Raw genomic sequence first — 14,943 nt, forward strand, 5'->3', positions numbered from 1 at the left:
CAAAGATACCCTAGCTTTTCAGACTTGACACACAATTCTTCAATATCCCCCACATCTGCATTAATTCCCATAAATCTTAGAATTTATAAACTCATTTCACACTGTGAAACTTCTCTAATATATTTTATGCCTCTTTACTTCCTTCCTATTTTGACTTGCAGAAGGAACCATCACAAGTGCTGTGAAGTTTTGTAGTATGTTTGTTGAACTGTAGACATCCTCATAAATTATTCCTAGATGCTTGAAATAGTTCACATTCTTAAAGGTGTACTTACTATGACCATGTAAATTTAAATTTTTTCTAAAAAAGCCATGTAATGTGTGTGATTTTCTAACTCACCTTTCATACACTATGTGATTTATGATTCCCTTTCCATAAAAAGAATTTATGCATGTAGACACATTTCATTCTAATCTGGATCATGTGCATAACAATTCCTATTTCTATTTCAAAAACATAAGAATTTAGATTACAAGCTCTCAAATTTTTTAATCTTTGAATCTTTTCACACTTTTCACACTCTTAAATGGTATGGAGGACTTCAAAGAGCTTTTGCTTATTTGGGGCTATTTTATTTTATTTTATTTTTTGGTTTTTGGGCCATATCCGTTGGTGCTCAGGGGTTACTCCTGGCTGTCTGCTCAGAAATAGCTCCTGGCAGGCACAAGGGACCATATGGGACACCGGGATTTGAACCAACTGACTTTGGTCCTGGATCGGCTGCTTGCAAAGCAAACACCGCTGTGCTATCTCTCCAGGCCCTATTTGGGGCTATTTTAATCAATATTTACTCTATTAGAAATTAAAACAGGGGCCAGTGAGGTGGCACTAGAGGTAAGGTGTCTGCCTTGCAAGCGCTAGCCAAGGAAAGACCGTGGTTCAATCCCCCCACGTCGCATATGGTCCCCCCAAGCCAGGGGCGATTTCTGAGCACTTAGCCAGGAGTAACCCCTGATCATCAAACGAGTGTGGCCCCAAAAAACAAAAAACAAAACAAAAAAAAAAAAAGAAAAAGAAATTAAAACAGAAATTTCAAGTATGTCCTTCTTAAGTCACCTAAGATGAACAACCAGCCTTTACATGTTAACATAGTTCCCTTTTATTAAGATGAGTATGCTTATTAAATTAAAAAGAAATGGAAGGGCTGGAGCAATAACATAGTGTGTAGGGCATTTATTTACCTTGCACAAGACTGACCCAGGTTTGATCCCCGGCTTCTCATATAGCACCCCAGGCTAACCAGGAGTGATTTCTGAGTGCAGAAACAGGAGTAATTCCTGAGTGTACTTGGTATGGCACAAAAACAGAAGAAGAAGGAGGAGGAGAAGGAGAAGGAGGAGGAGGAGAAACAGAAGAAGAAACAGAAGAAGAAACGAAGAAGAAGAAGGAGGAGGAGGAGGAGGAGGAGGAGGAGGAGGAAGAAGAAGAAGAAGAAGAAGAAGAAGAAGAAGAAGAAGAAGAAGAAGAAGAAGAAGAAGAAGAAGAAGAAGAAGAAGAAGAAGAAGAAGAAGAAGAAGAAGAAGAAAAGAAATGGAACAGTTTTATAATTTTTGAAATTTTTTTGGCTCACACCCAGCAGCTCTCAGGGGTTACTCCTGGTTCTACACTCAGAAATCGCTCGTGCTCGCTTCGGCAGCACATATACTAAAATTGGAACGATACAGAGAAGATTAGCATGGCCCCTGCGCAAGGATGACACGCAAATTCGTGAAGCGTTCCATATTTAAAAAAAAAAAAAAAGAAATCGCTCCTGGTAGGCTGGGGGACCATAAGAGATGCCGGGATTTGAACCAACATCCTTCTACATGCAAGGCAAATGCCTTACCTCCATGCTATCTCTCTGGCCCAAAATTCCTTAATGTCTAATTTAAAAGAACATAGTTGCAGTCTCACATCTGTTATCTGCATTCCATCTGTTATGATAGGACATTACTCACAGCAGCCTCTGAAAAGTTCAATGTAGCCTTGTGTGAAAAATAAGTGTAGAAAAGGCAAGTGGTGTCTTATAGAAACAGCTCTGGCTACACCAATTCTACTTATGGTCTTCAACATACCCCAACCCCCACAGCCACCTTATCTTAAGGTGTATTTTCATGTTAAAAACAGCAGAAATTCTAGCCAGATGAACACCGCACCAGGTTAGCCTCTCTTTGTGACCAGAATGATTTTAGTTCCTTTGAAAATAACCCTTTGCCATGTTCTATTATCATCCTGTAGAGTTCTAACAAAATGGCTACCTAAATACATCAGAGCACTGACCTGTCCTCAGCAGTTTGTCCAGGAAATGATGTGTTTATTGAAATACAATTTCTGATTTTCTTTTCTTTTTTTTTTTTTTTGGTTTTTGGGTCACACCCAGCAGTGCTCAGGGGTTATTCCTGGCTCCAGACTCAGAAATTGCTCCTGGCAGGCACGGGGGACCATATGGGATGCCGGGATTCGAACCGATGACCTCCTGCATGAAAGGCAAACGCTTTACCTCCATGCTATCTCTCCGGCCCCTGATTTTATTTTCTATTTGAAGAGTTTCTCCTATTTTTTCCCTTTAAGGCCCCTTAAGCCTCTTTCTTAAAAATTATTTTCCAAATAAAAAGCAGGAGTCTTAAATATTAATGATATTAATATGTCACTAATAGCTACTGTATGAGTCTCCTACACAAACAACCAAAAACACTGCAGCTTAAGACAATTTAAGACTAAATATTACATTTAGTATTTTAGTATTTAGGTGGCAGAACTCCAAAATGGGTCAGTGGATCAGTGGAATGGTTTTACTTATGGAGATTCTAAAAGAGGATCTGGTGCTGGGGAGCTGGATCAAAGAACTGCTGCAGGAGTTCTAGAGTCAATCCCTTGCCCACATCTAATCTCTCATGAAAACTTGTCTCTGTCTTCAAAATATATCCAGAATGTGATTGTACCTCATATATGTCTTGCTGACTTCCTAACTCCAGGCTCATATCTGAGCTCTCGGCTATAGTCCCTTGGGTTATTATAGCAGTTCTCCATCCATTCTCTCTTTCTCTCTATCACTCTCAGTTGTCTATCCCTTTTCTCTCTTTCAGTTCTCTATCCATTCTCTCATTCTCTCTCTTGCTCTCTTTCTAGCATGATTTGGGGGGTATTGAGAGTTTGGTTCATGCCTGGCAGTGCTCAGGGGGCTTACTCCTGGCTACACTGGGAGGATCCTATATAATGCCAGGAAATGAATCTGGACCAGCTGCATGCAAGGCAAGTGCCTTCATCTTCATATCATCTCTCTGGCCCCTAGAATGATTTAGTTTAACATGAATAAAATGGGGGAGAGAGAGTTCAAAATACCAGAATGCATACTATGCATATAGGAGCCTCAAGTGTCATACCCAATACTATAAGATCCCCATCCCCAATACCACAAAATCTTCAGCACCACTGGAAAAGAGCCCAGTGCTGTATCTGGAATAGCCCTCAAATGCTTCAGGGTATATACCCCAAACAAAAACAAGCCAATCATAAGGAAATGTGACTCCAAAGCTAGGTCATAAAAGACTTGCAGCTTTACCCTAGTTCTCTCTTGGATCAATCACTCCAGAGAAAGTAAGGTCTCAGGACAGGCGAGAAACTGAAGGCGGGGGTCCACAAAAGAAAGAGAGGTAGTCTCTTGCAAACAATCTGAGTCAGTGAGTCATCCAGTGAACGTATGGGCTAGGAAGCAGACCCTTCATCTCCAACACGTTTGCAGATGTCGAGGGCATCAGTGTATCTCTTTTTTTATGTTGGTTTGTCTTTAGTTTTTGGGCTACATCTGGTGACGCTCAGGGGTTACTCCTGGCTATGCAATCAGAAATCGCTCCTGGCTTGGGGGACCATATGGGACGCAGGGGGTTCGAACCACGGTCTGGTCCGTCCTAGGTCAGCTGCATGGAAGGCAAATGCCCCACCGCTGCACCACTGCTCTGGCACCAGTGTATGTCTTAATTGCAACAACCTCAGGGGAAGAACTTAACTAAGCTATTCCCAACTTCCTGACCCAGCGAAACTAGAAATGAAAAAATACTGGCCATAAAACTATGATTCCCAGTGAACTATAAAAAGCTTCCTGATTTTTTTTTTTGTTGTTGTTGTTTTTGGGCCACACCCAGGGGTTACTCCTGGCTGTCTGCTCAGAAATAGCTCCTGGCAGGCAGAGGGGACCATATGGGACACCGGGATTTGAACCAACCGACTTTGGTCCTGGATCTGCTGCTTGCAAGGCAAATGCCACTGTGCTATCTCTCCGGGGCTTCCTGATTTTTAATATGTGGGTAAAGCTGGGTGTTCAGAATTGATGAAATATGACCCTGATCAAATTATTACTATAGTTATCTTCTCTGTATTACCTCTGTAAGAGCAGAAATTTTAGTTGACTTCGTTCTCTACCATAGACCTAATGATCAGGACAGGGATCAACACATAAGAAAAGATAAATAATAGTTGCTGGAAAATGGATAAAAATAAAATTTATGAGCTGGAGAGATAGTCCAGGGGTAAGGCATTTGTCTGACAGGTGACCAACCTTGGTTCAATCCCTGGCCAACCACTAACAGGAATGACTCCTGAGAACAGGACCAGAAATAAATCTTGAATATTGCCAGATGAGATTCAAAACAAACAAAAAAATTTTTAAGTTTCGTTGAGTATATTATTTCAACATGGGAGATCTAGGACTGGAATGCAGGTGTTTTTTTCATTAATTTTTTGGGAGGAAGGGTTACACCAAGCTATACTTACTCAAAGGCTCTGTGCTCAATAATTACATGTGATGGTCAGAACAGAGTCAATAACAAGGCACACACCTTAACCACTAAACTATCTCTAACCTGCTTAAATCTTTTTTTAGTTTTTGGGTCACACCCAGCAGCGCTCAGGGGTTACTCCTGGCTCTATGCTCAGAAATCGCTTCTGGCAGACTCAGAGGACCATATTGGATGCCGGAATTTGAACCACCGTACTTCTGCATGCAAGGCAAATGCCCTACCTCCATGCTATCTCTCCTGCCCCCTGCTTAAATCTTTTAATCTAGAGCTTATATTTTCTTTATTGACTTTTCTTTAAGCTTTTGCTTATTTGGGAGGGGGGACACTTGGCAGGCTAACTCTTGGCTCTTGCTCAGGGATCATCCTAGTGAGGCTCGGGAGAAAAATTTGGGGTACTAGGAACTGAGCCAGGCTCAGCCACAAGCAAGGCAAATAAATGCCTTACCCTCTGTAATGCCACTCTGACCCAAGATCAATGGTGGTTAATTGCCTTTGGGAGACCACTACTTATCTACAGAAATTTCTTGCCAGTCATTGTCACTGAACACAAGCTTAGATCATATAGCAGTACTATCATACATATCAATATAAAATTATTATTATTATTAAAATAAATATAACTTTCTACTTTAGAAATCCATGGAACATGTTTCCTATTTTCACCCATCGGCAAGGGGGGGAAAGTTGCAAAGTATTGATTAGACAGTTGTTGGCAGAGAGGGTACTGACCCGAGGTGATTAAGTCAAGTGCAGCGGGAACTCCAGTGAGTCTAGGGAGGAGCTGTGTTCCTCTGGCACCAGGAAGAAGTCCAAGGGACACTTCAGGAAAGCCAACCTGAGCCTGTTGAAATATGTTCAGAGTTGATAAAAACTTTCCCCTAAAGTTTCAACACTGCCAAAAACATTATTTCACAGAACTCAGAGTTCTAAAGGGCAAGTTGTATAAACACAAAATGTGTGTTCTGTCCTCCATCTTTACACTGAAACAACCCTAGCTGCTTTGCACAGTATTTACTCTTCTCTCTTGATCTTGTTCTTGCATTATACCCAATAGTGCTCAGAGTTACTCCTGGTTCAGTGCTCAGAGACCATTCTGATGGTGCTTGGGGGAATCATGTGATAACAGGAATCAAAACCATTTCAGTTGCAGACAGACACATCCCTTATCTCTATGGCCCTCTAACTCTGTTACAACTTGTCTCAAACAACAAAAATAATAGTCTCCAGGATCAGTTTTACCAATCCCTGAGAAGTAAGACTAATCAAGAAATAAATTACCAGCGGGGCTGGAGAGATAGAATGGAGGTAAGGCATTTGCCTTTCATGCAGGAGGTCATCGGTTCGAATCCCGGTGTCCCATATGGTCCCCCGTGCCTACCAGGAGCAATTTCTGAGCCTAGAGCCAGGAATAACCCCTGAGCACTGCCAGGTGTGACCCAAAAATCACAAAAAAAAAAAAGAAAGAAATTACCAGCAATGTGCCGTGGGACTAGCAGTGACCGATTGAACTTGAGTCTTTCATATCTGCATGTTTTGAATTCACTGAACCTTTTGACTTATCTCTCCAGCCTGAGAATAATTTTTTAATATACCATTGTAATTAAGTTACCATTAATCTGGACTAAATTGTTATAAACAAAGATATTAACCATAATCCCTAGGGCAATCAGTGCCAGAACCATGACTAAAATATATATAAAAATAAATAGTAAGATAAAGTAATGGATGCTTGAATATATTTAATGCAAATTTAAAGTTTGAGGAACAAAAGAGAAATAAGACATGGAGAACAAATAGCAAAAATTCTTCCCTATCATTAATTATATTTAATATAAATGGATTAAACTCTCTAAAACACATAAGTTTACAAATGGATAAAGAATCTTTTTTTTGGATAAAGAATCTTAATAGGGATTTTAGCCTGACTCTGTGTGTGTGTGTGTGTGTGTGTGTGTGTGTGTGTGTGTGTGTGTGTGTATCTGTATGCATGTGTGCTGATATCATTAGCCCAAATTTCTTGGCAAACTATTGCTAAAACACTGCCCTGGGGCAGCAAACAACTAAAATGGACAACTTTTCTTGTTTCCACTCAGGAAAATTGCCTTTGCCCAGCACACCTGTGCCAACCCTGTTCATCCCCTAACTAAGATAGATTACTGAGTTTTCTAGAAGCAAGCTTTATGTTACCTCTCTACTTCACACCCCACTGGCAACAAACACTGGGCTCTTACACTGAACTCATTCTGGGGTGCTTTGATTGCCTCCAACCACACCATATTCACATTGACTTAATCTGAGCTCAGATCACCTATTCCCATAAAAATTCAAAGGTAACCAAGGAAGTAAGAAAATCATAGACTCTTAAATGACAGCCGGAGTGGGTGCAGGACCAATGACACTGAAAACATTCCTGGAATATTCACACAAAACTCAAAGCAACTAGTTAGTAACAAGAAAATTGGTTGAGATAGACACAACAGGGAAGAAAGCTAACACCCAGCTCTTCTTCCAAAGAGCTCCAGAAGGGAAATGGAGGAATTGTGAATTAGAACAATTGAAACTCAGATTACAACAGACACAAAGGGAAGCAGCACAGAACAGTTTAGATAGTAGAAGATGCAACCAGTACTAAAACTATTCTATAACTTCTCAGATAAGGACTTTAGAGAGAACATGTTAAAACACTTAATGAGAGCAAAGGAACAATGATGTGAATATAAGAAAACATAAAGTGAGAAATAAGAACCTAGGGGGCTGGAGAGATAGCACTGAGGTAGAGTTTTTGCCTTGCATGCAGAAAGGTGGTGGTTCAAATCCCGGCATCCTATATGGTTCCCCGAGCCTATTTCTGGTCATAGAGCCAGGAATATCCCCTGAGCACTGCCAGTGTAACCTAAAAACCAAAAAAAAAAAAAAAAAAAAAAAAAAGAACCTTATAATCAGAAGAGACAGGACCAAAGAGTGAATTAAAAAACTCAATGGGAGGTCTTCATAGCAGAGTAACAGTAGCTGAAGATAAAATCAGTGAGCTCCAAGATGGGGTACAAAAAAAAACAGGGGCTGGAGAGATAGCATGGAGGTAGGGTGTTTGCCTTGCATGCAGAAGGTTGGTGGTTTGGATCCTGGCATCCCATATGGTCCCCTGAGCCTGCCAGGAGCAATTTCTGAGTGTAGAGCCAGGAGTAATCCATGAGCAATGCCGGGTGTAACCCCCCCAAAAAAAAACTAGAAGAACAACAGAAGATAGAAAAAGGTCACAAAACAGCACACAAGGGAGTTATAGAATGAATTTAAAAAGAACAACAGTAGAATCATCAAACTCTGTGAAGAATAGAAAGACAATCCCAATGAAGAATCCTTAGTCAAAGAAATAACTAATGGAGCTGGAGAGATAGTACAGTAAGTCTAATAGGCTTGTCTAGTAGACTCCTGATATGGGTTTGATTCCTGGCATCCCATATGGCCCCATGAGCACTGCTAGGAGTAATTCCTGAATGCAGATTTGTTGCAAGTCAGCCCCTGAAGAGGTTCACTGATGAAGGGATGGAGGATGAGGTCTTTCCCCTCAACTCGGAGCACTGGTCTGCCACCCCGTCCAGCCCACGGTTCTGAGGTGAAACGGCAGGTAAACAGCTCGCAGACAGTCAGGCTTGTGGAAATACTAGCTTTATTCGGTGGACAAGACTGAAGTCCAAAGACTCAGCCTCAGTTCCAGCAAAAAGCCAAAAGCCTCTCGCCTTCCATAGAACCTTGTTTTTATCCCCCAAAATCAGGTACCACCCAATGGTGGGATCAGATACCAACCAATGGTGGAAGCAGAATCAGGTACTACCCTAGGGTAGGGGCAGAATCACACCCTAGGTCACACCCTAGGGTAGGGCACAATCACCAATCAGGTTAGGGTCAGTAACATAATAATCCCCTAAAATATTTACATACACAACACAGATTGAGGATTAATCTCTGATTATCATTATTATTAACCCCAAAATTCCAAACCCAAAACTGAAAAGTTTCCAGAACTGAAGAATATAGGCACCCAGATCCAAGAGGCCAAAATGGTACTAACAGAAGAAATTCAAATAAAAATACTCCAAGATACATTATATCAGAGTAAAAATTTCTAAGTACAGGGATATATTATTGAAAGCTTCAAGATCAAATAAAGAATTATATACAAAGGAGCTTCCTTAAGATTAACAACAAATGGGGCTGAGAGATAGCATGGAGGTAAGGCATTTGCCTTGCATGCAGAAAGTCGGTGGTTTGAATCCTGGCATTCCATATTGTCCCCTGAGCCTGCCAGGAGCAATTTCTGAGCATAGAGCCAGCAGTAACCCCTGAGTGCTGCCGGGTGTGACCCCCCCCCCAAAAAAAAAACCCAAACAAACAAAAAGATTAACAACAAATTTATCAAGCAAGACACTGAAGACCAGAAAAGAAATGGTGAGGATATAGTTTTAAAAACTCAATGAAACGAACACCTAACTGAGAATACTTTGCTACCATTTATAAGATAACATTAATAGCCAAGTATATAAAGCACTGGTAAAGCTCAGGGCCAGAGCAATAGCACAGCAGCAGGGCATTTGCCTTGCATGCATCCAACCCAGTAATATCACTTTGTGGTCAAAGGGCCTTCTATGTTCACTATAGTACTACTTACAATAACCTAATAACAATAACTCACAATAATAATGACCTGGAAGCTATTCAAGGTCCAAGAACAGATGACTGGAAAAGATTATATGGTATATATCCACAATAAAATAATAGTTGAATATAAGAAAAAATGAAATAAAATTTTCTGCTATTTGAGTGAATCTGGAGAGTATCATGCTGAATCAAATTAGAAGGACAAAGAATAATCTCTCTTGGGGTCTGAGTGATAGCACAGTGGGTAGGGCACTTGCCTTGCATGCAGCCAATTACCAGGAATTACTCCCTGGTACCCCATATGGTACCCCGAGCTTTCCCGGAGTGATTTTTAAACACAGAGCCAGGAGTAACCCCTGAGTGTTGCCAGGTGTGGTTCAAAATTAAAAAAAAAAAAAAAAAAAGAATAATCTCTCTCATGTGTGTGATTAAAAAAAAGTATAGGACAAATAAATACTCAAAAGCAATAAAAAAAAAAAAAAAGGAGAGCTTAAGTAGAAAGTTTACAAAGGAATGAGGGGATTGCGGGGGAGGTTTGGTTCTGGGGGACACTAGGACAATAGTAGAGGAAAGTGGACACTCTGGGGGAAAGGAGGAGTACATGAAACCCTACCATTAACAGTATTAATAATAACAGTATCATAAACTACAGTGCCTAAATGTCTAATAATCAATAGGTTAAATATGATATCAGTATAAAAATAGAGCACAAACAAAACACATCAAAAGCCCAAAAGTATTTTTTATAAAAATTCACATAGAAAAAGACAAGAATAAAAGTATACACTAAAAAGAATGGTGGTAGAAGCTATGTCTAAAATGAGATTATGAAGATTTTTGTTTATATCTTAATATTTTCTGTATTTTTTCCTAGAATATAGCAATGATGAATATTTTTAATTAGGAAAATACACTGGGCTGGAAAAATAGTAGAGCAAGTAGGGTGCTTGCCATGTATGTGGCAGACCTGAGTGTAACCCCAGCACCACATATGGTCCTCTGAGTCCTACTAGGAGTGAACACTAAGCACAGAGCCAGGAGTAAGTCCTGAGCATTACCAGATTGAATCTACCACCAAAGTCATAACTTACTAAAATGTTTCATTAGAAGGCTTGTATCAGGCCCGGAGAGATAGCACAGCGGCGTTTGCCTTGCAAGCAGCTAATCCAGGACCAAAGGTGGTTGGTTCGAATCCCGGTGTCCCATATGGTCCCCCGTGCCTGCCAGGAGCTATTTCTGAGCAGACAACCAGGAGTAACCCCTGAGCACCGCCGGGTGTGGACCCCCCCCCAAAAGAAAAGAAGGCTTGTATCATTGATCTCATTCCATATATCTAATAGTCCAAATTAAATACATTTCCATAAATAAATAGATGTACTAGTTTTGTGTACTTCTTTAATAGAAATATATTTTTCTTATGCAATTGTGACAATGATAAAGAACCACAGAACTAAAACCTTTGAGACGGAAAAGAAACTTTATGCCATATGCATATGCAGGGGCAACAATCAAAATATCCAAAACTTCAGACTGCAGGAGCATAGTTCAGTGAAATCTATTATGGACTGTGATAATGGAGCAGAGTCTTAGAGATACTCAACTGGCCCTAAAATTTTTTTAGTTGATGGATCATGAGTCCAAGAGCTAAGTTTAAGGAGTACAAATGGACAATCATGGAGTTCAGGGAGCTGCCATTTAAAAACCTGTATTTTAACATTTTAACAATATGTTATACTGCTCCATAACAATGGCATACAAGTGATAAAAATAACCAAGTCATCAAATAGTAAGTTAGGAATATCACCAGTCAGAGAGAAAGCTCAGTCAACCATGGTTCAGATCCCACCATCATAACCAAGTATCACTCCTGAGCACAGAATAGACCCTAAGCACTTCTGGGTGTGGCCCTAAACAAAAGAATAATTAAAAATATTTTTTCAATTAAAAATATCAGGGTGGCCCTAAACAAAAGAATAATTAAAAATATTTTTTCAATTAAAAATATCCAGAGAGATAGCACAGCAGCATTTGCCTTGCAAGCAGCTGATCCAGGACCAAAGGTGGTTGGTTCGAATCCCGGTGTCCCATATGGTCCCCCATGCCTGCCAGGAGCTATTTCTGAGCAGACAGCCAGGAGTAACCCCTGAGCACCGCCGGGTGTGGCCCAAAAATCCAACCCCCCCCCAAAATCAGGGTTGAAGGTGCCCTGAACATACTTGAATAGGGTGAGTCTGGGTCGCCACCACCAATGCCATTACCGAGGGCGCCTGAGCACTGCGGATTTGAAACTAACACCTGATCAGGTTGGGGCCAGAGGAGAACACGCCGCTTTGCTTTGAGGCCGTGTACACAGATGAACTCCACCATAAAATGTAAAACACACACACACACACACACACACACAGAGCAAGAGTGACAATGGGAAAACAATGCAAGCCAACATCAGAAATATTAAATGAAGATGGCAGCTCTGATGACCCCAAAAATGCCAACTACCTAATTAGCCTCTCAAATAAGGAGCTTAGAGTAGAAATATGGAAGATGTTCATAGAACTCAAAGAAAGCATAGATCGAGCTAAACAGACCACAAAGACAGAAATCAGAAAACTCCAGACTGAAATAACAGGACTGAAAAACTTGGTAGATTAAATAAAAACTCAACAGAAAGCCTGTCCTACAGAGTAACAGAAGCTAAGGATAGAATCAGTGAGCTGGAAGATGAGATACAGAATAACTCCATACAGCAGAAGAGATTGGGAAAAAAAAGCTCAAAGTAAATGATCAGACAATAGAAAAAATATTAAAGGAATGTGAGCAGATGAAAATGGAAGTTTTTGATAAATTCAACAGAAACAACATAAGAATCATTAGAATCCCAGAGACCCAGGAAGAAAATTCCCAGGAAGAATCAGCAGTTAAGGACATCATTACTGAGAAACTCCCAGAGCTAAAGACAGCATGCAACCAAATCCTGCATGCCCAAAGAGTACCAGCTAAAAGAGGCCCAAAGAAAAGCATCCCAAGATACATCCTAGTCACGATTATGAATCCCACAGATAAGGATAGAATACAGAAAGCAGCAAGATCAAAAAAGGGAAATTACATTCAAAGGACCATCCTTAAGATTTATAGTAGACCTGTCACAAGAAATCCTCAAGGTCAGGAGGCAATGGTGGGATATAGTGACAAAACTCAATGAAATGAATGCTTCACCGAGAATACTACACCCAGTCAGACTCACTTTCAGGTTTAAAGGAAGTATATTTGGCTTTATGGATAAATAACAGCTCAGAAACTTAGAGACTCAAAACCAGCCCTAAAAGAAAAACTGAAAGGTCTACTTTAAGGAAAGAAAGACCAACAGACATCAAACTTCTAAACAAAGATGACACTAAATCCCATGACAATTATCTCTATCAACATCAATGGACTAAATGCACCTGTTAAGAGACACAGAGTGGCAAAATAGATCAAAAAGTTGAATCCAGGGGCCAGCGAGGTGGCACTAGAGGTAAGGTGTCTGCTTTGCAAGCGCTAGCCAAGGAAAGGACCGCGGTTCGATCCCCCGGCGTCCCATATGGTCCCCCCAAGCTGGGGCGATTTCTGAGCGCTTAGCCAGGAGTAACCCCTGAGCATCAAACGGGTGTGGCCCTAAAAACAAAAACAAACAAACAAAAAAAAAAGTTGAATCCAATGTTTTGCTGCCTACAAGAAACACATTTGATTAATAAAAACAAGCATAGGGGCCGGGCGGTGGCGCTAAAGGTAAGGTACCTGCCTTGCCTGCGCTAGCCTTGGACGGACTGCGGTTCGATCCCCCGGTGTCCCATATGGTCCCCCGAGCCAGGAGCAACTTCTGAGCACATAGCCAGGAGTAACCCCTGAACGTTACCGGGTGTGGCCCAAAAACCAAAAACCAAAAAATAAAAAAAAAATAAAAAAAAATAAAAAATAAAAACAAGCATAGACTCAAAATCAAAGGCTAGAGGAAAATTATCCAAGCAAACAACACCCTTAGAAAAGTGGAGTGTCCATAATAGTATCAGATGAAACAAACTTTAGACTCAGAAAAGTTATAAGGGACAAAGATGGTCATTTTGTACTAATCAAAGGATATGTACAACAAGAAGAAATCACACTCCTAAACAAATATGCACTCAATAATGGACCTGCAAAATATTTAATACAACTCATGACAAACCTGAAAGAAAATATCAATACCAGATCAATAATAGTGGGAGATCTCACTGTCACCTCAACAGATCAACCAGGTTGAAATCCAACAAGAATGTATTAGCTCTGAAAACAGAAATGGAAAAAAGTGGACTGGTGTGTATATAAGCACTCCATCCACAGAAAACTGGATACATAGTCTTCTCCAATGCACAAGAGTCATTCTCCAGGATAGACCACATGCTAGCCCATAAAGCATATCTCCATAAAGTCAAGAGGATCGAAATTGTACAAACTATCTTCACAGACCACAAGTCACTGAAATTAGATGTGAACTATAAAGAAACACAGAAGAAAAATTTTAACACCTGGAAACTAAACAGTTCAATACTGAACAACCAGTGGGTCAGAGATGAAATCAAAAAGGAAATCAAAACAGTCCTGGAAACAAATAACAATGAAGATGCAAATTGTCAGAATTTATGGGACACAACAAAAGCAGTGCTAAGAGGAAAATTTATAGCCTTGCAAGCACACATCAGAAAGGAAGAAGGTGCCTATATAAAAAACTTAATGACACAGCTTTCATAACTAGAAAATGACCAACAAAAAAAAGCAAAAATAGAAAGGTAGAAGGAAATAACAAAGCTTAGAGCAGAAATCAACAAAATGGAAATCCAAAAAAAATTTTGAAAGATAAACGAAAGCAAAAATTGTTTCTTTGAAAAAATAAACAATATCAATAAACCACTAGCAAAACTCACAAAGAAATGGAAAGAAATCTAATACACTGGATTAGGAATGTAAAGGGGGAGATCACCACAGATATTGCAGAAATTCAGAGTAATCAGAGACTACTTTGAGAAACTCTATGCCACAAAACATAAAAACCTGGAGGAAATGGATAAATTCTTTTTTTTTTTTATAATTTTTTTATTTTGAATTATGAGAACAAAAGATGCAAAGAAAGAGGATAAGGTAAAGTTACAGTGGAAGGACAATCTCCCATAACATAATTATCAGAAGAAGTCCCCTTGCTGATATCTTAACTTTGAACTTTCACCAAAGAAAGTTAAGATAAATAAAACAGAATCCATGTGCAATTACTTTGTCCCTCAAGTCCCCAGATTGTAGCACATTATAATATTTCTTAACAGCACACAAGGCAATCTAAAGCCATCAAACTTACGTAACTCCTTAAACATTAGAGGCATAGTATTTTTTACATTTCCATGTACATGCATATTAGCTTAAGTTAACCTCAAATTTTAAGTGGGTGCGTTTTAAGGATTAGAGTCAAAGGAGCACAGTAAAAACGGTGTTAGAGTGGCAATTGTT

The 14,943-nt window shown here is 40.0% G+C and overlaps 1 protein-coding gene and 1 non-coding gene across 2 annotated transcripts in view; one reads left to right on the forward strand and one right to left on the reverse strand.

Annotated features, from left to right (window-relative positions):
* The window catches only part of EHHADH (enoyl-CoA hydratase and 3-hydroxyacyl CoA dehydrogenase), a 69,138-nt gene that overhangs the window by 36,241 nt on the left and 17,954 nt on the right, over positions 1–14,943 (reverse strand). Inside the window, exon 4 of the mRNA XM_049775912.1 lies at positions 5,506–5,617. Within this exon, the coding sequence (XP_049631869.1) occupies positions 5,506–5,617 (112 nt within the window). The remainder of the gene's footprint in view (positions 1–5,505; positions 5,618–14,943) is intronic.
* On the forward strand, positions 1,622–1,728 carry LOC126012871 (U6 spliceosomal RNA). Its single transcript, XR_007497220.1, has one exon. It is a non-coding gene; the product is annotated as a U6 spliceosomal RNA (small nuclear RNA).

Source organism: Suncus etruscus, chromosome 6 (genome assembly GCF_024139225.1).
Source record: "Suncus etruscus isolate mSunEtr1 chromosome 6, mSunEtr1.pri.cur, whole genome shotgun sequence".
Classification (NCBI taxonomy): Eukaryota; Metazoa; Chordata; class Mammalia; order Eulipotyphla; family Soricidae; genus Suncus; species Suncus etruscus.